This window comes from Heterocephalus glaber, unplaced genomic scaffold (assembly GCF_053883595.1).
Source record: "Heterocephalus glaber isolate CG9 unplaced genomic scaffold, H.glaber_assembly_v1.0 deba00001523, whole genome shotgun sequence".
NCBI classification, from domain to species: domain Eukaryota; kingdom Metazoa; phylum Chordata; class Mammalia; order Rodentia; family Bathyergidae; genus Heterocephalus; species Heterocephalus glaber.
In genome coordinates, this window is record NW_028258327.1 from 27118425 (window position 1) to 27142906 (window position 24482).

The following is a 24482-nucleotide window of genomic DNA, read 5'->3' on the forward strand; positions in this document are numbered from 1 at the left end:
AATAAAGACAAATATTCCAGAAGTTTTGCCAGCATACAACCATGGTAGCCATAAAGAACTAAATCAGGTACAATGAAGTTGATTAGGATTTCTAGAGTACATATTTCACTTCAGATTCAATTAACAAGTTAACAACCTACTACTCTTCAACAAGGATCCTTTTGACTAAAGGAAAAAGAAGACACACACAACTTGAAGACAATTTGACTTTGCTTTATTAGATACAATATACACCCAATATTAACAAATGTAATTAAACAGAATTTATAAGGTCACCATGTGGAGCATTTTTAGAAAGTAATCTGAAACACTCTTAATGGGAATCAATTCATTTCCGTTAATACAATAATTAATTTATAACTTTTCAGCCAATATCCATGATAGTTCATTTCACAAAACCTCTATTGTTCAAGGAGAGGTTAGTCTGAGCAAATATAAAAATTCAGAAAAATATTCCTGTATCTACTTATAATCTTCCCATTTTTCTGTAAAAGAAATCAGTAAAAATTACAAACATTCTCAGTTGCATGCAGGTCTATTTTCTTTGATATACTTAATTTTAGGATAGAAACATTGTTCTATCATTTTCAGTAGCAATTTAAACACTTTTCTTATGTTTAAAACCAAATGTGCAATTCAAATTTAAACCCAGCATCTAAATACTACTTTACTAACAAGGCATATGGCTACCATGATGACCTTGATTCTCCACAGGCAGCCCATTAAGGCAGCAACATGGAGAGCAAAGAGAAGAAATTCTCTAACCTGCCCTCTTAGAGCATAACCACAGAAAACGAGCAGATTATGGAAAGTGGCAGGTCGCGGGGGGGGGGTGTTATGTTCTTTATCTGTGCAAATCTAAAGACATCTGTCTGATTTTAGACGGGCTAACTTTGTAGGCTCTATTTAGAATTCAAGTGGCATAGCATTTTTGTTTATCTTTAAAAAATGTAGAATGTGTTATTATACAAAGCTTATTTCCTTTTTCTTTTGAAGAATCATGGTTTTTCAAATGGTATTATTATTTTTGGACAATTTAAGATATTGAAATGTAAAGTATCTTAACCCTATCTACTCATTTTGAAGTATTTCAAAATCAGTTTGTCAGTGAGAGCAATTTCTATATTGAAACTCTGAAAAACTAACTTAATTACCAGTAATGACATTCATTTTTATTAGAATAACACTGTTTAAGAGCTAATAAGCATGAGTTAGAAAATCACTGTGAAAAAATACCATTTATTATGCGATATTTTAAAAACACTCACTTAACCAATCAGAAAAGTTTCTGGAAATCGTAGTAGTGCTCTTGGGCTTTTGGTTTTGGTATTTGTTTTTTAGTAAAAATTTTCGATTTACATAATAAAGAGGATGTTTGCTAAAAATAACGATTTTTCAGATAATATAAAGGTAAATTTGTGAATGCTAAGAATCATCACATAAATAACAATAGCTTAAGTTAATGGTGTTTGAGGAATCATTTTTAAGTAACAGAAATGATCTCTATTCATGAAAAGTTTGAGTAGTTGTAACAATATACAAAAATGAAGGTAAAATGTGGAGTAATCACAGTGTAAGATATATTTGATTACATATTCAATGTTGACATATTGAATGATATTTTCTGTAAATTGTGTAATACAAATGCTCAACATAGTTCAACTAATGATAACTATACTAGTAGAGATTTTTAGTTTTTTCTGAAGTACACATTTTATTCTGAAAGTTGCTGTTAACCAAAGAAAACACACCAATGATTACTGAGCCATAGGTAACAGCACGTCCTGTCAGGGGTACACATTAGATTTCTCAAAATGTAGGCCACACCTACCTATGTAGTCAGTAGTTGATCATTTTTCGAAGGGCATCATAGCATTTCCATTTATCTGGGATATAAAATGGCTCAAAAATGTGAGGAAATGGTGTGTCATAACCGCATACTCTGGATATAGGAGCCTCTAGGTTCAAGAAACATTCTTCCTGCAGAGATGAAATCGAGATGGCCAAATTTAAGACTGTATTTCTATTCACAAAAATAAGACATTTCAACCTAAGATGATTCACTCACTTAAAACACAACTGTATCTAATGACATTAAAAGTATTTAAATATATTTTAATGCAAAAAAAGGTTTGATTACAACTTTACCTAATACATGTTTTCATATACAGGAATGCATTTTATGTTTATATACATCTCTACTGCCTAAGGCGTACTAAGATCCCACCAAACATACTTCCTATGAACAGAAAAGTAAGGCATGACAAAAACATAGCAAAATGTCCACATTACTTAAATCTGCAACTCAAAGTTTATGATTATGTTTTCTTATTTCCTGTATTTTTCAAATTTTTAACATGAACATGTATTACTCTCATAATAAATATCTAATTCCTCTATGCTCCATCCAGACTAAACTTCCATCAGGCACTTGACTGTGGCCTCACTTCTTGGGTGGCTAGGTTTTTGCAGATGCCCTGAGCTCACTGCTAGCTGCAGGACTGAGGTTTCGTCTATCACTCGGATATCACCTCTACAGGGAAGCCTTCCGTGACAGCGACTCTCCAGTTGCACACCACAGATGAGGGAGGCTTCTATGCTGAGCTCCCACAGATTAAGTCTTAACAGGGTCCACTGTAGTGGCCAAGTTATGTGCCTCCCCTGAAAGACCATGAGCTTCATGAGAGACCAGAGATGTAGTTCAAATATGTAAAATCAAAGCTTCAGTAAAACAGTGTAGGACATTATTTTTGAGGAGAAGGTAATGTTATACAAATAAAAACATTCAAATTTTTAAAAATAAAAATTTTAAAGGTCTAAACTAAGAAAAGAAATATGATTAAACCACTGTCATAAAATAATATTAATTTTACCATTCAGAGGTATTCCCGGAAATAACACCCTTGGTTTTAATTTATATATTTACATATTACCTTGTTTCACAAAGGGTTTGAAGAGGCCTAAATGTTTTTTTACATGTTATACTACTTTTAAATTTTAATTTGAGCACATTATTTTTGCATGCAGAAATTGCGACACCTTGATGCTCAATCTTTACCCACTGTGCAATGTTTTTCCCACTGACAAGTGTACGGGGCAGGACGGACATGCAAACAAGACACATTTGCTCTAAGGAGAATGAACTCGTCGTTCACAAATTTCCCCTTGGCCCCATTACCTACTATGACAGTATGGAACACCAACAGGTGCTCTATCTCATAGCAGCAGGAATTCTCCATGAACAACTTTAGCATTTTTAACATATATAGTTTAAAGAATCACCTAAGAAATTCCACAACTAATAAGCTGAAACAAGATGATAGACTGGATGGATTATTTCTTGATTGCAACAAGTAATTTTAAAGCCTTTAAACTGTCAATTTAGGATTAACTCAGTTTTATTCCTCTAGCTGACAAAGGCTGTTTCTTTCATCTTTCCCGAATACTGCACTCTTTCCATGGACACTGCAGAACAGAGTAACAAGGGCAAAATATGTCACTAAACGCCTTTGATTTTAAACCCATTATAAAATACTACTGATTCAAACTAGTAACTTGGAAAGCTGGCCTAACACAAACTGCTTGGTCAGTGTTCATAAAATCACTCCCTTTAGCATAATGGCTAACATCATCAAGCTAAAAATGATTTTTTTCCAAACAGCAATGGTTATAACTCTTCAAGAATGTGCGCATCAGTTTTTCCAGGAAGACATCTGTACATTTGCACGAGCACAGAAAACATCTGTTGCCAGGTCCGTCACTTTTGAACTGTAAATGGTGGTTGTCCTTTCAGGCTGTGAATATCAAGGAGGGAAGAAAAGACTTGATTTTATACTTTGTATTATTTGAAGTTGTAGGAGCCAATATAAACTCTGTAATCAAATGACACTGAAATAAAGGAAAAGAATAAAATGAACCATCTCTTCCTTGTGTGAATAAAAGTTTCTATTTTATTTTTTATTATTTTTTGGTACTGGGCATTGAACTCGGGACCTTGTGCTTGCAAAGCAGGTGGAGGAACCATTGAGCTAAGTCCCCGGCCCAAAAGTTTCTATTTTAATATTCCACAAATTTGTAATTTTACAGGTCAAGTAATGAAAAAAAACAGGACCTGTAAAATTATAGGGTTACAGAACATTATATTCTGACCAACTGAAATAGAAATTTTAACTCTACTAACGAAAGTGTAATGAAGAGCCTTAAATTATTTCTTCTATAGACTTCAAGCAATTGGAAATAAGATGTTTATATCAATCAAGCAGTTTTTACTGTTACTTCTCACTGAATTTATTCATATACAAATGGTTTAATTGTGACTAGATGCTTCTTTGAGCTACCATCAAAACAAGGCACTGTGTCCAGCCTGCTTTTTCATACAGAAGCCACACACACACACACACACACACACACACACACACACACATATACACACAAAGACTGAAATACTTGAATCCCATTGGCAGATATTTAATGTACAAGATTAATGCTTCACAAAATACCTCTCTCCATTATAGCCATATGACATTGTAACTATAGCTATCATGTGCTCTGAATTTTCAAGACAATTCATATTAATCGTATTCATCTATTCCACTGGTGGCCTAAGTACACTCATATTTTTAAGACTATGATGATTTTTGATTCAGAAATAGTAAGCTGCATAAAATTAGGAATTAAGTAAAGGCCTAACCCACAAGGCTTCTGGAAGGACTTTATGTAGTGTCTAGAACATGGGTTTGAGGGTCAGTGTTTGGTCTTTCTCCCTCTCTAGAGAACTGTGTGTGGACTGGTTCAGTCCTTGTGGAACAATGACAGAAGTGACTGTGAAGTTCCAAAAAGGCCATAATGTAACACATACAACCAGGGACCACAGGAAAGAACTCAAGTAGGTATCAAGAGAGACTTCCCTCTTTTGGGGTTCAAAATTTTGCCCAGGATCCAGTGAGAAAGATGAAAGTGAACCCCAAAACAACCATACAGTAACAACTGCATATCTTTTGTTGTGGTGTATGCTTTCACATAAATAATCTGGTACTTAAAGTAAAATAGATTATTCCTTCCAAAAGACTCACATGAAATTCTACAAACAGTATTTGTATTTGCTTCTCAATATGCTTTTGTGCAATATAAGATTTTCTCTAAAATATGCTAATCATAAAAATATTGACCAGTATTTAGGGTGTTTTAAGCATGGTGCTTACATAAGTTATATTTTAATCTCTGTAAGATTTAATTTCAAAGGTGAAGACATGTAAATGGAAGAAATTGCCCAAGGTTCAATAGTTATATATACAGCCAAGTACAAAACCTATGTTCTTACTCTCTCTTTAGTAAATTTTGAGAAATTACTCTTGAAACTAACAATCATAGGGGGATGAATTAAGAATAAAAGAAGGGCAAAATACAAGGCAGGCTGGTATTATCAAGGTCTTACAACACAGCCTTAAGAAGTATAACAGGTGGGCAGGGGATTTAGCTCAATGGCACTGCACATGCCTCGAAAGCACAAGGTCCTGAGTTCGATCCCCAGTACCAGAAAAAAAAAAGGATAACAGGTGAGGTGTTAAAAGTTTCTTCCACATATATAGGATGGCAGAGGCTACAATATGTAAAGAAACTGAAAGGATTAAATTACGCATGAAGGTAACACACAAAGCAATAAGCAGTGGTTGTGGGTAAGGGTAATCTCCTGAGCTATACTAAATGATTTAAGAAAACAAATCAAATTGGTTATATATTACCCATCTGGATTGCTATGCATGTTATAACCAGAAAAGGAAGCAATGTAAAATAACTCCAAATCATTAAAATCATAGACATAAGAAAAATAAATTATTTTCATTTGCCTATTTTCTGTAACACAATAATAAAAATTTATTTTTTTGTATTTGTTTTTCTTTTGGAAAATGAAATATCTTGTTGAAATCAAGGAGATAGAGATTAAGTTTTTTTAGCAGGTAAGAGGGAAAATATAAATTAAGAGAATTGGATAAATAGAGTTTGATAATAGTTTGAAAAATAACATATTATTGAAGTTTTTACAAATTAAGAAAATGGCATTTATGTCTATATTTTGATGAATGCACCTGCTGTAATTTGACTATATCCCTCAAAGTTCATATGTTGGAAACTTAGTTCCTAATTTGATGGATTTTGAAGTAGGGCCTTTGGGAATTAGATGAGTTCAAGAAGATGGGGTCCCATGAGGGCAGTCATGGCTTTATAAGAGGAAGGGGGCCTGAGCCAGCACATTTGCTCAGTCTACTGTGTGATGCTTCCCACTATGTTAGGATGTAGCAAGAATCCCTCACCAGATGCAACAAAGAAAGAAGTTGGTGCCATGCTATTGGACTTCCCAGACACCAGAAACAAGAGCCAAATCAACTTCAATTCTGTATTAACTAACTAGTCTCAGGTATTTTGTTACAGCAACAGAAAATGGACTAAGTGTATATGTTGTTAAACACATATAAATTAGGGCTTTCATGGGATACCTCAATATTTCTCAATATTTAACAGCATTTCCCCATTAAAATTTTAAGCACATCAATTCATCTGTCACAATGGCAGAGGAGTTACCTCACTGAAATCATTGTCTCAGGCATTCCACAGTGTGGCTTCCGTCATTGCCTGCAAATCTTTTTGTTGTTTTTATGGCAAGGCTGCATAATATAATTGACATCGCATGAAATCTGGAATTGTCTGAAGGGAATCTTTGTTCTACTATGATTTAACCTCTCCAAGCTGGTTTAAAACAGTAAAAAAGAAGTATTTAGAATTTCTGTATTACTAAAACAGCACTTTCCTATTATTTTGTAACACTGTTGTTATCTTGTCTATTTGCCTCTTTAGATCGTGTGGTAGCATATGAAAAATACCTGATTTTATGCCTGACGTGTCATAGTGCTCAACGATTGCTAGGTTTTTCTTTTTCTCCTAAGATTTTCCAAGTTAAAGGAATCCCTTCTTTATAATAAACACAAGGTATATGGAATGGAAGACCAAATCTTCATTGAGGATTTAAGATCGAGGTACATAAAACAGTCAAAACTGAGAAGTAGTTATCACTCAACAGCACAATGTCTGAATTGCTACAAATTACTGAACACGTCACAAGCCTTATGTGTGTAAATAATATCTAAAAAAAACAAACAAACTGTAAGTAGTACAATAAGGGAAGGTGAAGAAGGAGATTACCGAGTGAGACGACAAAACCAGGTTGCACTCAGACCACAGAGCAAAGCAGGGTCCAGTGCTGCTCCCTTGTGGACTGGAATGTGGCTAGATAGAGAAGTCAAGAGTTTCACAAATGGTTAAAATATGCCCAACATCGTTTCCATGCATTGACCACCACAGAAAAGTGATGTGTCAGTCAGCTTACTAAAGGTCATGCGTGAAAGAGCCAAAGAGATAAAAGAACGTAATCAAGGCACATGCATTTTGAAAAAAAGTCCAGACTAAAGACCACACCATATCACATGGTATGTTTTCAAATCAATCATTTGCTTTTTGTTTGCTGTATAGTTCTAGGCAATTTAGATAATTCCAGACTCATATTTCTTTCTAAGAACAATTTTGGAATAATTTTTACTCTATTTTTCTAATGACAGAAAGTTGGAAACAGCCCACTGCTCAAGACTATAAACAATTTTGAGTTGGAAAACTACAAGGAAAAGTTCAATGTGATATCAGAAAAATGTAGGTCTTTTCTATGTACATTTTACTTTCTTATAGCTGGTATAAGATGATAAAAATTCTTTTTATTTTCCTAAAAAAAACTACTACTTTTTAAGATTTAATGGAAAGTCAAAAAGACAGTACACTGTAATGAGAAACACATCCATCACAAGTCAAAATGGGCATATGTCCCCAGTAGAATTAGCTGACGAATTAAAATTTTGTCTTTCTCCTTGGAAAAGTTTCACAACTTAACTTCAAAGTAAAAACCCAGAAAACTGATTTTTAAATTACATTGCAAAGAAAAAGGTCCAGCTTATAGCAATTTATGAGACTCTATCTTACTTCACAGGGATGAACTAGTTAAGCTCTAAATGTAATAAAAACAGAATAAGATACATAATCACAGAATTCTCATTTGTCCTATGAGAGAAAATATTAAGTAATAGTTGTAAATCATTTGTGAATGTGCTTAGTTTTAATCACAAATCTTAGTATCATTTATACACTGATAATTATTAAATTAATAAAATAGATTTTTCTTCTAAATGCAATTAAACATGCAGAGGTCAGAATTAGTGTGAAAGCTAAACTCAAAAAAAATAAGAAAAATTCGATTAGTTTTTAAAATGATGTATGTTATGTAGCTTTAAAGTCCATGAATTTAGAGACATATATTAGTCCTATTTATGTTAGACATCACCTAGCTTCCAAATATTATCACAGAATATTTGTTTTAAATCTGCCATGAAAACTTACTCTTAGTCAAAACATGAGTTTTAGCAGATAAGAAAAAAATGATCCCAGTGTCTTGACTCACACTTTCTCAGCAAATGAGTCACAGAAACCTGCAAAGGTAGCATACCAGCAACTCCAAATTAATTTCACTATTGAATAAATACAACTTTACTGATGCAAGATATTATCTTTATATTAGCTTTTAAAACATATATTATATATTTATATTAGTATATACCAATTTTCCACATGCATGGATCTATAAAATTAATTCTTTAGAAGGTAGAGTCTCTAACCCACCCCAAAACTGACAGGATGTGCCCTTAAATGTTCAAGGTATGTGTATTTCATTTTTCTAATACTACACACTTGAGATGCATACAACAAATACTTGCTGACATAAGGTCTTTCACTTTAAAAACACAGTTCAACCAATATAATTAATAAGACAGTGTATGAGTAATATATTATCCAGATTTATATAAAACCTAAAACAATCATTGTCAAGCCAAACTATTTCAGCAAAGCTTCTATGTATAAAATCATAATCTTGACTAAATTAAAATCTGAGATCTCTATTATTCAACTTTATGGAAATATCTTCAATGTCTGTTGATTTCAAAAAATTCCCTTTCTCCCTCTTTAAAACAAATTACTGGTAATTTAGTATGATTTTTTCCCCTAAGATTTCTTTCAGCTAGTTAAAGAATGAAACTGAATGCTAAATTAGGATTTTTATTCAAATTCAGATTCCATTTTAAAAATGGAAGCTATTTTCTGGATTTAGAAAGAAATGTATTTCTGATTTAAATGGGTTTCCCTGGATACAGTCTAGTTACTTAAAACAAAGTTGGAGAATGCTATTAAAGTATGCATGGAAATGCTTCATGGTTCAAATTCAATAGTCACGTCAGAACGTAAACATACATTAATATGACTGCCTACGAGTCTTGATACATTACCTGTAGAAACTGTAGTAGTACAAATTTTAAAATAAAAACTAATGTTAAATCACTATTTTGTATATTAGAGATTATATAACAATTACATACTACAGATTGCTACTGCTCCTCAGAATTATAGTTTTTTAAATTTCCCTACCTTAAAGTAAGAAATAAGTGAAATAAAGAAAGTGATCATAACTATTATTACCTTACCTCAAGTCACTTTTTAAAAAACTATATTGTGCTTATTATAGCCCAGGGATTATACAGAAATATTTGACAATATTATCTCATTTTAATTTTCATAAAAGCTAAATTAGCAATCACAATGTAAAAACTAGCACCTCCTCTAAAACCTATAAAATTCTAGCCCTGCTCTCTAGCTCTCCCTCGACATAGTTGTGAGCTACACCCAGGTCACCTCGTCCATCTTCACTTCAAGAGCAGAATAACCATGACCTCAGATTAGTTTCTCTATTAAATCTTCCTGCAATACATTGTTTACTTGCTATCTCTAAAGATGTTCTGAAGCTTTAGAAGTTCAAATTCTACAGTTTAAATTTTTCTGAAATATACCATGTGTCAGTTTTGACATTTAAAATGTATGGGGCTACAATGTTTTGTTAAAATACTTTACAGATTCAAGAAAGGGGAGAAAAGGCAATGCTCTCAAATTTCCAGAGACGCTGGAGCTTCTCAAATTTTATAGTTCAAATTCTTCCTATAGACGAAAGCATCCACAGCAACAACGGCAGCGACGTCTGTAAGTGAATCATAATGCTAAACATAAGCGCCTCAGCACTGGTCACTACATGAACAAATCGCTCTAAGGTAGGCTTTCTGGTGTGCTTGGCACCAGAAAATTTAAAATAATCCTGAAAAGTGACTTTTGATGATCCTACAAAGCATTCAATTTTCTGCTTGTTGTTCCACAAAATTCTTCGTGTAGCATTCTGCCCCCACTAAATGGTGTTCAGAAGGCAGAATCAGTCCTGGCTAAAGCAATCTGACAATTCCTTTGTCTCATGACAGAGAAAACATATTGTTTTAGAATTTGGAGGATTGAAATGACAAAAATAAGATTTCTATTTTGATCTGTCACTACTTCAATTTTGTAACCTGTTTTTAGGTTTTAAGACTAATTATAAACTGAAACTACCAAAATAGAGTGATTCTTCTCTAACTGGCACCATCTTTCTAAAAAGTTAGAAACCAGATTGTTTACAAATATAGCTAAAATACTTGCTGTTTTACAAGTTATAGTATTGATAAAACATAAAGGTTGTTTGTAAGCTGCTTTTTCCTTCTTTAAATGTGTTATATTTCTATATGATAATTTATGTTTAAAAGAATGTCAACTTGGTAAACCTAAAAAAAAGAACAGGAAAAACAGAAGAAAGTTCATTTTATTTGCACAGTACCAGAAGATATATCCCAATATTTTTACTAAAATTAAAAATATTTTAAAAAATTAATCCTGGCTGCAATAGCAACACAGCCTTTAAAGCTGATTTTGATAAATGAATAAACCAGAACAAGTTATTTTTCAGCAATTTAATTCTGGTCATTCTATTACTGCAATTTTATTAATAAAGCATAGCAGAAATAAATGTTAAATCTCATCAATAATTAGGGAGATTTGTCAAAAAATTGACCCCCATTTTAAATTTTTAATTGAACTTTACTAGTAAATTTATCTTTGCTTTCCTAAAGTTTAATAATTGAATGCATTAACAAAGCAAAAGGGTTCTGGCAGGAACATCTGACCTGGAGTAAGTAAAGCCTTTCATTATTAGTGTACAGATGATTTCTGGTACCATGGGAAGTTTAACGTATTTATTAAAACAGATCTAGCAATAGTAATTATTTTTGGTACCTAATTAAAAGGCAGAATCCAAAATATGTTTTCCTTTCTACTGTATTTATATAACTATTTCTGCCTCTAAAATTGGTTGCTATTTCTTACAAAGAAGCTCGTCAATTTGAATGTCTATGAATTTGCATATGCATAGTCTCATGTAAGAATTTCAAGAATAAAGATATATTTCAGAATTAAAAACAAAATACATATGTCTTATTTTTTACTTCCATAAATTGAGTAAATGATATATTGATGAGCCCAGTCTTTGCGCATATTCTCAAGAAGTCTGGATTGCTTTGCTGAGCACAGAAAAATTTCTAATAAATATAAAACCTCAGATCCACTAATAAATGGAATAGTTAGTAATTAGGATCTAGTTTAAGTATGAAAATACTGTATAAAATTAGAAATGTTCAAAGGCATTATTAATTATAAATTTAGATGAGTTAAATTCGTAGTTCATATAAAATAGTATTTTTCCATATTTTATTTAGGTGAACTACTGAGTTTATTTAATATTTTTAAAAATCTACTTACTAGGGGTTGAACTACATACATTGAATCGGGTCCCTTAATGAAGAATCAAAGATTAAGACACATAGCACTGATTTTCCCAAGATCGCAGGAGTTTACATATTCAGCATATACCAAAGATAATAATATATGTAAGTACACCTGGACACATACAAACAATTCTGTGTGTAATCAATACATCCTGGAAAATATTCAGAGAAGCAACAAGGATGACCATAGAGAAAGAAACGTACTGGCTATGTGCCTATGGGTTTAAACAAAAAGGAATTTGCATATGCTTACAGAGAACAAAAATTCCAAATACTTAGTAACCCAAGCTAAGCAGCAACTAAAGAGACATTATTGTTTAATAATTAACTGTATAACTACTTATAAAGTCTCATTTAATCATTTCAACAACTCTTTGTGATAGTGACAAGTAAGAAAATGAAGCTGGGAGAGGTGAACTGAGGTGACAAAATCACACAAGTGTATGCTATTCCTCGGTATCAGTATCTGCACCAGCGCATCTGGTTAATCTCAGATGCACTGCAAAAGACTTAAGACTTAAAAGTATTCCAAGAATCTTGCTTGAATTGAAGGTAAAATCTGTGCTTAGTGCTACTTCTATACCTGTGAAAGAGAAACTGGTGGAATTACGAGTTTGGTTATGTCAAATCCAATCAAGATTTTTATCAGAAGCTTAGCAGTTCATTCATTCTCTTTTGAAGGGAAGAAGGGATGAAAGGGGAACAGATAGATCTTGAATTAGAGTGACAGTAGGTTAAGCTTGGATTTACAGGTTTGGGGGGTTTTTAGATATGCACTGGGAAGATGTACATATGAGAAGGGTGTGCATTAGAGGAACTTGTTTCTAGTTAATTCCCAGCAGCTTGAATAAGTGAAGGGCAGGAGCTGCCACTTGAGTTTGAAGGTTGATCTTGAATTCTCGGAGAAAATGGGATGTTTAGCAAAGGTGGGTTGTAAGTTTGACATTTGACCTATTAAGTTTAAAATAATCATTGCAGGGCCAGGGATTCAGCTCAGTGGAGCCTCGCCTGCCTTGCAAGCACAAGGTACTGAGTTCGATCTCCAGTACCAGAAAAAAAAAAAAAATCATTGCAGTGGTTTATTATGTGATTAAATTTGCTTCCTTTCATTTATTTATCAATAATACAATCTAGATGAATTTATGTAATTTAACAATCTAATTAAAAGGTGACAGCTTTCTGATAAGTAAAAATATTTTAAATAAGCATACTTTGTTTTTTTCTAGCCTTAAAAATTGGAATATGAAATTAAAACCTTTTCTCAGTAAATATTTCATAGCTATTCTCCACGATTAGCTCATTTTGTAGAATTCTAAAACTATAGACCAAAATTTCTAAAACATTTAAACACATGTCTTTTTAGAATAAAATAAGCAAGAGAGCAAGTCATTGCAATTAAATATCTTAAAAGGTAAATACAAATGCAGCAATGGAATCTCTTTGTCTCAGGCCTCACTGGTGCACTCCAGTTACTGGTTCTTGGCACAGTCCTCGCTGCTGCCACTGGGGTATTTATTAAAGAGCTGTTGGCTCTCATTAGAGGTGGAAAGATAGTTGCACACACATAAGTGCCATCAAGGACATGTCATATGGACATGCCATATGGAAATGGATCGATTCCTGTGAATGGAAGCAAATAGGTCCCAGTTGGCCAGGACAAGCATCTTATTCATCCGTGGGAAAGTATTCCTTTTAAAGGTTCATTTAAAATTATAATATATCAGGGTTTACGATGCATTGGAATTTCATTATTTTCAATTCCAAGTGCCCCAAATGAGCATGCTTACATTTGACATAACAAATCACCAACCCACGAGGATTTTCCTTAGGTTTCCTCAAATGCTAATTATGTAGCAAGTCTAATTAAGTTCATATGATTCACTTCAGGGGTAGGTACTTCAGTTACTTCAGAACTGCCAAAAGGGATCTGAAGTGTCTATTCTCGCTCCAAAACAATCATGCTGCATGCCAAACTGATAACCATTAAACACAGCTGCAGAGCAAATGTGCGGTCTTAGACTAGTAAATACAGTGTTCACACATCAATCTGTGCTCTGAGAATTTCAGATTCAGAACTACTGATTGCAAGTTTACATTACTGTTATATGAGTATTAAATATATGAGTATTAAGTCATTGGTTTCACCCCACTCAGTTTGAGATTTCTATATACCATAAGAGTTTCCTTCAACTAAGAACATACACAGAAAATGAAAACATCAAATAGTGAAAAAGAGATTCGAGCAAGATCTTATTGGATTGGTTTGCATTCAAGCTGTATAGTTCACATATAGGAATAAAGGTCATTTTGTGTCTTTGAGAACATATTTATGGAATAATTAACATGTAATATATTTAATATCATTCCTGAAGAAAATCACACATATGGTCATTATTATAAATGTTTTTCTTTTAATTATAGAATGCAAGAGTACAACACAAATTTATGGCAGATCTGAGTTGCAGAAATTAACCTTTTTTTTTTAATTTTCAGTAACTCAATTTCCATTGAAGTAAGTCCTTTTTAGAGGGGCTCTCTAAACTGGGTGGGTTGCCAGATGCTTAAGGCCATGACCACATTTCCTCCAGAGACTTGCAGATCACTATGGCAACTACCTTTCTCCTATCAATACGCAAGAGCTACAAACACTAGTATTCTCAAAAACGATTTCCTTTTCTGCAGTGATAACAATATGATCTAGTTTCAAGACTGAAATATACCTCTTTTGTGCGTAACAATAAATTTGCTATCTAAATTATTGCACTACAATTCAGCTTTGTAAATAAATGCAAAAGTAGTGAAACCAGCCATTGTACTTCAGTTTCAATACTAGGCAGAATTTGTGACATAAGTAATCTATGGATATTATAGCTGGAGTGGGTTATGTATGGAGGTCCCCCAGAAGAAAAAGGGAGTCTTTAGAGAACAAAGGACTTATCAGAAACACAACTGGCAATAGAAAAACAACACATGCTTCTACACAGTTCTTGGAGTTTCTTAAAAGCATCACATAATTTAATAGTTATATTTCTTGTCTGTAGTTATTTCCAGATTCTTACTTTGCAGGGTAATAAATTGACATTTCCTAAACAGATTGACCACTTCCAAATTAAATATATCTCATTTTTTTCTTTCTTTTCCTTTTTGTCTTTATTGGCTCAAGTTTTAACAGCTAATACTGTAAGCAGTGTCTCATTTTAGGTGTGAGAAACCAACATTGTCATGTATCAGATACATGGATTTACAAAGCCCTTTGCATTAGCACACAATGCATAACCTGGAGTAGACATCAGTAAATATTTGCTGATGAATGAATGAATGAATGTATAAGTTAAACAATTTCAGTTTGGAGCCATATTCTGTTTCATCATGGGACATTCAAAAAAAAATCAGCAACACAAGGTTTTTTACTCCTTAGCAATTCCTGGACACCTTTTTACTCATCCACCAGATGCCACACTATTGCCACTAGAATCATGTCCCTCCATGAGTTACAAGGTTTTCCTGGCCCTCCAAAACTTACTCTTTATTTCTCCTTATTTCTCCAAAATCCCATTTATAGACATGTCTATCCTCATACCAAAGCCTTTTTTTTTAACATTGCCTTCACCCAGCCTCTTCTCCAATTCTCTCATTTTCCTATATCCTGCTATGTTCACGTGGTCTACCTTTCAAATTAGGCTCAAATGCCCTTTTCTAGGAAACTTTTAGGAACTTGGTATTGTTGAGTTTTTTGTTGTTTTTAGATGCATTAAATTTGCCAGTTATTATTAATCAAGTATGAATGCCCACTATGTCTGTGCCCTCACAATTATGTCACCCTTGGGGAAACGTATCTATGGAATGCTAGAAAGCACACAGGCACAGGTCTGTGACAGAGAACAGGGAGTGTGGAACTGCACAATGTGCTCAGGATAGGGCTTTCTATTGAGGGGTCCTAAGAGGAGGGAGAGGAACCAATTCTGCAAAGAAGCCCAGGGCAGCATTCTTGCCAAGTCACACAAGTATGAAGGCAGAGAGGCAGAAAAGAACCTAATGAGATTCAGGGGAGGAGTGAGAGGGCCTGTAGCACTGTGGCATGGGGAGGATGGGAGGGTGCCATGGAAGGAGGAAATGAAGAATGGCAGGGAGGGAGAAGGGGATGGCCACATAGCCAGGCGGCCAGCAGACCACCTTGGCAGTAACACAGTGATGGGTGGTTTTGATATTTTACACATAGACATTTTACAGAATATATATGAGTAGTTATGGAGCTTTACAACATTCTCAGGGTTCATTTATAGGAAATCCAGAAATATCATTAGAGATGAATAAGGGAGCTGCTGATAATTTGGGACACAACATAGCAGTAAGAGTAGTAAGTCAAATTATACAAAGGAAAGGTTTTTGTAACTTGTGGAAAATTACTTTGTTCAGTAAAAAAGTAAAACAAACAAAAGAAAGAAAAATTTAAGGATCAACACTAAAATGCTCATTTCTGAGAAAGTTAAGAAAATACAAATAGGGGATTTTAAAACTGAAAACACCTTCCTACAATTCAGTTTGTGGCTAACTGGAATCCTTTCCTGGCTAGAATTCACGTATCTTTTCTCTCCTAGTAATCTATATATTTATGGCCATATCCAGTACCTTAATGATAATATCAATTTCCCCTTCTCCCTTACTACTGGTCTCCTCTCCTTCTCATCTTCTCAATGCTGTTTTTTTTTATACCAATTATATATTGCAAAGAAAAAGACTAAAAATTGAGTAACCTAGCAACATGTACAAAGATCACATTTTATAAATGCTATCTATTGTACCTTTGGCAAGGAGTAGGAATAGTGGATAGAAGCAGAGTTTCATATGCTTTAGGGGAAGTAAAGGAAACCTATTCTTTCTGTGCTTGCAGTCACCAGGATGATAACAATATAGCAAATTCTGAGCTAGGGCCGTAACAACTGTGATACCCAGAAACTTGAGGTGATTGTGAGATTGTCTGAAAATAAAGGCAAAATGAAAGTTTTAATATTTCTAATTGTACAAAGTTCAGAAGAGTATATTTGTTTTTCCTTTACATTTACGTTTATTCTGATTTATCAGACTTTGCACTGAGAATTCTATTTTCATTCTAGATATATATTAATTTCTTAGAAAATTTAATTAAATTACAATTAGCTATTTTTATGTTTTGAAAAAAGAATGACAAAACATCTCAACTTCTTTGGACCTGCAGTAGGAAGCAGAAGACTGAATCGTTGTTCCAATTCTGTTATCAAGTAGAAAGGAGACAAGAACCAGGTTCTCCCCATTCAATTCTGTCATCTACACTGTCAGCATATATTGATAAGCCTAATGAGAAGGAAATCAAATTCCCTTTAACAGAAGTTATCAGAGCATACAAACTCCAGCACACAGGAGTCATACTGTAAACAAAGGTTTACCTGAAAAATTCCAGTTTTCACATATCTTTACATCTCTCAGGCTGGGACAATCACAAGTGTTTAAGACTCTTTAGCCCTTCAAAACTGATAAGAGAAGTCAACATAATCTGCACAAAAATAACTTCATCCTTGAATTCTTATCAAAGCTTACACTCAAAAGATTGTCAGATGTCCATTTTAACACTAAACTGGGAAAAAATGAAAATAAAATATGGATGGCCACAGAAGTAAAACTTCATAGAAATAAGCTCATGAAGTACATAAAAGCTGGTCATATTGGTGAAAATGATTTTACCACCATAAACAAAATGCATGGGCAAAGATATCCCCAAAGGAAAATGTCAGAATCTTGTAAGTGCAGAGACCATAAGGAAAACACTATTTCTTTCATAAGAAAAACCCAGTAAGTTGACAAAATCTTCCATTAAAAAAATACAAAAGATAATTTCCAGAGGTTAGTATATGTGCTGCCGAAGAGAGCACAATTTCCAGAGTTTAAAATGCAGAACTGAAAAAAAAAGCAGGATCCAGCTCTTCATAGGAAGATTAAATCTCTAGGAAATGGTAAAATGTTACAGATTTAGTTTAAAAAACAAAACAAAACAAGCAGGACAGACCAGACCAGAAGCAGATACAGTACTGGCAAATTGCAAATCTAAAAACATCCTACATTACAAAATATGTAAACAACTCGCAAAACTGAACTGTCAGAAATGAAACAATCCAATTAGAAAAAGGGAGAAAGACAGGAACAGACATTTCAACAAAAAGGAGATGGCAAACAAGCACATGAGATGTTCAATACTATTACCCATTAGAGAAACAACAGTGAGAAAGTACTGCCCATTACATGCCTGTTAAAACAGAAAAACAGTGGGAATGCGAAACGCTGGTGAAAGTACAGAGAATCTCAACCTTACATATATCAGTAGTGAGAATATGCAGTGCTGACAACATGCTAGCAAATATTTGGCAGTTTCTTATAAAAGTAACATTCACTTCCCTTATGACCCAGCAATCAAAATTTTGGGATTTATTCCAGAAAAATAAAAACTTCTTTCTACTTTAAAACATACATGCAAATATTCACAAGAGTTTTTGTTGTTTTTTTTTGTGGTTTTTTGTAAAAGCAAAAACTGAAAACAACTCAAATAACCTTTAATGGGTGAATGGTTAAAAAAAAACTATGGTGTATTCATACCACTAAAAATTAATTGGCAAAAAAGAGAAAGAAATGCACCATTGATTACATAACCTGAAAGAAGTTCAAGGAGGTTATGCTTAGCAAAAAAAAGTCAGTTTCTAAAAAGTAACATACTCTATGATTTCATTTGTATAAATATTCTTGAACTCACAAAACTATAGAGATGAAGAAAAGATTAGTGATTGCCAAGCAGATTAGAGACTGGATGAGTGGAGTATAAATATAAAAGTGTAGAGTGAGAGGGTTCCTTGAGATGGGACAGTTCTGTATCTTCCCTGTGGTGGTAGCTACTCAAGTCTGTACATGGGATTACACTGCATAAGGACACACAAACACACACAGTGAAAACTGAATAAATTCTTTAGTTAACATGAAAGTACCAATATTAGATGTCAGTTTCCAAGTTGTGACATTGTCCCACATAAGATGTCACTATGGAGGGAAGCTGGGAGAAAGATACACAGGTTTATAAGTACCATTTTTGCAATTTCAAGTATCTACAATGATTTCAAAAACATTTTAGGATTTAAAAAATATATAGATGCAAGTCAAAAAGAATGTCTTGCTGATTTGCAGCTTTTCAGAACAAAGGTAGCTCACATAAATGAGATAGAAAGGTGGGAAATGGAATCAAGCATTACCCAAGGCTCTCTTGCATTTTGTCAGTAAACACTGGGGTGACTGGTTACTGAGTCTTCCAAGTCTCTGTTTTTCTCATTTGTAGAAATAGTAGGTCTACCCTATAGGCTTCTAAAACTGGATATATTCATTTGTGACATATTTGGTATACAGTGAGTATTGAAAAAATATCAGTTTACTTGTTTTTTTTCTTAACTTATCCTACACTACAATAAAACAAACAAGTCACAGACAGACAGACATATAAACAGGAAATTACAAATCTACTATTAAGATTCAAAACACCAGATCTAAGGGATGCTCCAGCCCTAATGCCCACAGAGGGAATCCCAAAAAATGCAGGGCTTTTTCCATCAGTCAAGCAGTAACATTAAGTTCCTGCTGCAGCAACATTATGGCAGAAACTCTCTCCCTAAAATAGCCTTTTATTTTAGGATAGTTTTAAATTTACAGAAAAATTGTCATAATAGTTCACAGAGTTCCCATTAACTCCACAGTGAGTTCCCACTATTATTACTTTTTTACATTAGTATAGTACTCTTGTCACAATTAATGAATCAACATTGATGTTTTATTATTGAATAGAGTCCAATCATTACTCAGATTTCCTCAGTGTTTTTTTTCCCCTAATATCTTTTTTCCCCCCAATATCTTTTTTTTTCCCATTCCGGGATTCCATCTAGAATCTACATCAGACACATCCAGTTCACTTGTTTCCCGAGACATCCTTGGCTATGACAGCTTCTCAAGACTTTGTTTTTATGAACTTGACAGTTTTGAGGAGTATTGGTCATGTATTCTGTAATGTCCCTCAATGTCTGATGCTTCTTTCTGTTGTGACTGGAATGGTGTTTTAGAGTTTTTGTTGAAATATTTGTAGTCTGAAACTTTGATTTTAAACTGAGTAGAAGTAACTGAAGTCTGACAACATAAACTTCCAGAAAATAACAAGTGGTTTCCTGCTATTATTTTGAGAACCTACTTTGGGATATCAACTTTTTGAGAACAAGGTCACCAATCAAATGGATCCATTCTACCATGCTGTATCAATTACACGGTATACAAACAGTCCTGAAATGGATAAATATGAGTTTTATCTCACACAGTCTTTAGGCTTCTTACTATCTTCTTTTATTTCAACTTCTAGCTCCATTTGTAGGAAGTTTTTACAGTCCTTTAAAATTCTTATTGGCATTAAGAACAGCTTATATGATCTTAAAAATAACATACTAGGAAGCACATTTTTCTATAAAATAGTAATCAGAAAAAAAAACAATGACATAATCTGCCTGGAATCCCGAGAACTGGAACAGAAGTGCCAAATTCTGGCACAAATGCAACTTTGTGAAGCAATGAGTGTTCACATAAAAGATAAATAAGGTATGATACAGCTTGCTATATATTAGTCTTAAATGAATAAATCACATATGAAATACTGGTACTAAACTATAATTTGATACATATTGTATTCTAAAATACCACAGAAAGATTATTTTTGTCTGAAACATTTGATACTCAGAGAAATAATACACAGTATTTCTTGTATACTTTTCAAAACTACCCTGAAAAAAATTTACATATGCAAAATTATTCATTACATTAAATCACTTTGATTTCTATATATGTAGTGGTCAGTACTGGCTGCCACCTAGCACGTTTTCCTATCTTCACTTGTGTGCTTAGGGATGCTAAACCTTCCCCCAGCCTGGGTGGGCTTGTGCTGACTCGAAAATCAGCATATTTCATACTTTGACCTCACTCATTAGTTGAGGAAACATGACCTTTATGGTCTTGGCAGGTGAATCTACAGCTCTTGCTTAGATCTGCTGAAGCCAGATGGCCACCATGAAGATACATCAGCTCAGTGATCAAGTATCTGACACCGATCTCTCTCCATTTTGGCTTAAGAAATAAAAGGACAAGATGGCCACTGGCAAGGGGAGGAGGTTGGCAGAAGAGAGAAGAAAAAATGTGGAGAGGGGTGAGAAGGGAGATAAAAGGTGTATACAAAATTCACCTAGAAGCTTCTGCAAACTGTCCATTCCAAACTATAAATTATTGGTACATTGGCTCAAAGGAGTGACTGAGACTCATTGCCACGTACACCAACAGGACATCTAGAATGTTTTTAATGATGTGAGTATGCTATATTTCCTACTATGATCCTTTGTCTCTTAACCTTTTCAGTACACAAACTTACCAAAATGCTTCAGTTCTTTCTCTCTCACTCATTCCTACATTGATTCTAACCTCACTGTGCCCTGCAGCAATCTCTTACATGTGTCTCATACATGTTTGGCTGCACATTGTAAGATCTTTTTGAGAAGACATTACATTTCTATTTATGTTTCAAAAATATGGTCATTGTTGTATATGTATAAATGTTACAAGAAAATATTTGCTCTTGTGCATTTATAAAGCCAGAAGCTGGAAGGAAACTATATAAGGACATCTTTGCTTTTCACTAATTAACAAAACTTAAAATTTAGAATATAAATATCGTATCAAACTTGGGAGAAAAAATTTATTTGTTAATAATTGTCATTGTTATTTATGATTTTATAAAATTTGAATTTATGCCTTTTCTATTTAAAGTGTTCATTTTTATATAACTCAAACTTTCTTTTGCTCATTTGAGACTAAAGTGGATTCATATTTAGTACATTTTAAATTTATCAGTACTTAAAACAAGTAGTAATACTTATGCATTTCACATTTTCAAAGAATAATTTTTTTTTTTTTTTGGTACCGGGCATTGAATTCGGGTCTTTGAGCTTGAGAGGCAGGCGGCAGAACCACTGAGCTAAATCCCTGACCCCATGCATTTCATATTTTATTGAAGATTTATAAGTAGATATATTATGTAGCTTGAAAAAACTGATTTTACATTTTTTCTATTAATATTTCAAAAGTTACTTTTAATCACTTTTAATGAGAGTGAAAATTAGTTTCTCAAATTATTCTAATTATCTAACTAGAATTACAAACAACAAATATATAATTTCAAGACGATACTAATGTGAGGTTCTAAAGAAAATTAAAGGTTATAAGTTATCTTGATAGGGAACCAATAATTCCTAAGCCTTCATATACACATTCCCACATGCGGAAGCTCTGTCCACCGGGTGTCATTACACATCTACATACAACCACTATGCTAGGCATCTAGATGTAACTCCTTAAACATATGTGAAGAGAAAAAAGTTGGTCTGAATCAGGAAACTTGTTTTATATACTGAGAGCAGAAGTGATGAGACAATCGAGAGATCCTGGTGATGAATGGTGATGAAGATATACTACAACAATTCTGTTGGATGTTTTCTCTATGGTGGGCCCATTCGAAAACATTAGCATTATTAACTCATTCAAGATTCATTACAATTCAGTGATTTAGGTACTACCACTGGAAAAACCAAGGATTACAGTTAAGAAATTTGTATTACCATAAGGGTCAGCTCATATATATATTTTGGGGGGGCGGGTATCGGGGATCAAACTTGGGACCTTGAACTTGCGAGGCAGGCAGCGGCACCACTAAGCTAAATCCCCGGCTCTAGGATCAGCCTATATTCTGATTCTTATTATTTTGCTCTAAAACCAGGAAGTGAGAGCAAAAATGCAGGTTGTGTCATGTATTCTTTTTCCCATCAAAAAATTCACAAGGAAGTTTTTTCCATGGATTGTGTGAAAGTATATGCTACTTTTCCCAGCACAGATGCATCTGGACAGCTTTCCCCAAGGCCACCCAAGGATACCTGGAGGCTCACCTTTCTATGTACTTCCACTATAATACACTTGCACACATATTTACATACATACACATTTACATGAATACGGATATATACACACAGCCATCCTGTGTATGCATGTGTAGATACACATCTATTCGTATTACATGTACATCTCCCAGTTAAACTTTTAGCTTGTTGAGTGCAGGGGCCATATAATTTTCCCTAAAAATTACATCCTAACATCTGCATGATTAATTGAATAAATAAAATTTTAGTCTGCTTTTAGGAGTTCCAAACTGATTTCCTCAGAGAAAAGCTGGAATGGGAAAAGAGTTGTAAAAAATGAGGTTGTGAATTATTGTCCAAGCACTCACAAATTTTGAGCTTCCACTACCATTCCTACAGTGTGTGGACAGTGTGCAGCTTGCTACAGAGAGTGAGGAAGGTTCTAGCAGATGGAGGACCACAGTGGGGAGAGCTTCTCAGAAGAAGACTTAGGGCTGCTAGGGGAAAGGAGAGGCAAAGCCTGTGATATTTTATATGAAAAGAAGTATTCAGCTGAGAAGCCCTAGTCTGGAAGTGAATATGCCAGCTTTTACGCTATGTATAATTATACCTTGGGTCCACTGTGGTGAAAGAGGGTAATGGCTCATTTCCTTTAAATCCCCAGACTAGTGTGGTCCACTAAGAAAAAGAGAAAAGGACTGAGGTAGGCAGAATAACTGCCTTCAAAATGTCCATGTCCTAATCCTTTGAAGCTGTGAATGCATGCATATTCATGTTTATAGCAGCATAAATCATAATTAGCTAAACTTTGTAAGCAACCTATATATCCATCAACAGATAAATGGACAAAGAAAATGTGGTGTTTACACACAATGGAGTATTACTTTGCCATAAAGAAAGATAAACTTGAGTCATTGGTAGGAAAATGGATATACTTTGAGACCATAATGGTAAGTGAAATAAATCACACACATGCTTAAATATCACATGGTTTCTTTTACATGAGAAAAGCAGAATAAAAATAAAGTGCAAAATAAAAGATAGATAATAGGAAGTAGGGAGATAGATCTTTCTCAAATGGGAAGAGGATCCAGAGATGGAGGGAGGGTGTAGGGGGAAGGAAAAGGGATGAACAAAGGAATTAAGATGTGTTATGTTCATGTACCAACTCCACCCAAGGAAAATAAACATTATGTACTGCAAACATATACTACTAAAAAAAATAATTAGAGTAATCCCAATGAGACTACCTACCAGGCAAAGCTGATTAGTCAGTCTTTCTCATTTTTGGAAAAGTGCTTTTCTAATTCTAAACCCCACTCCAAGATTCTGTCTGAGAAAGCTTAACTAGAGTCAACTTAGGATGTCTAAAAACAATCAGAATAAAAGTCGCATGGTGGGGTTCTCCTCTGCTGCAATCAAAGGTGATGCCATCTGCTTGTAAAATGAGCAGATCTTCTACTAAGCCCTGAAAGCAAACCCCAGTCAGGCTGCAAGGAAACCCCAGCCAGCCCCCGAGAGGGAATCAGATGCAAACAGTGTCTTCTCATTTGTCCAGCACTTTTATGTAAAGGAAGTAGAAATCACAAGACAAAAGCCAGTGGTATGAAACACTGAAAGAACTCTTTGCGGGTAGTACTTTGACTTCATAATTTTCTCCATTAATTAAGTGCAAAGTTAAATAAAGTATGAATAT

General features: G+C 34.0%; 1 protein-coding gene across 8 annotated transcripts in view; it reads right to left on the reverse strand.

The window, feature by feature from the left end:
• Positions 1 to 1831: 1831 nt before the first annotated feature.
• The window catches only part of Bckdhb (branched chain keto acid dehydrogenase E1 subunit beta), a 184869-nt gene continuing 162218 nt past the window's right edge, over positions 1832 to 24482 (reverse strand). For 7 of the 8 annotated variants that reach the window (XR_015441572.1, XR_015441571.1, XM_087188130.1 and 4 more), the window contains one exon: positions 1832 to 1980. Coding sequence is in view for 5 of the 8 variants with exons in the window: in XM_087188130.1 (XP_087044256.1) it covers positions 1840 to 1980 (141 nt within the window). In the remaining 3 variants the exon portion in view is untranslated. Of the gene's footprint in view, positions 1981 to 3282; positions 3795 to 24482 lie in introns of all 8 variants that reach the window. The other variant, XR_015441570.1, reaches the window with a different exon arrangement.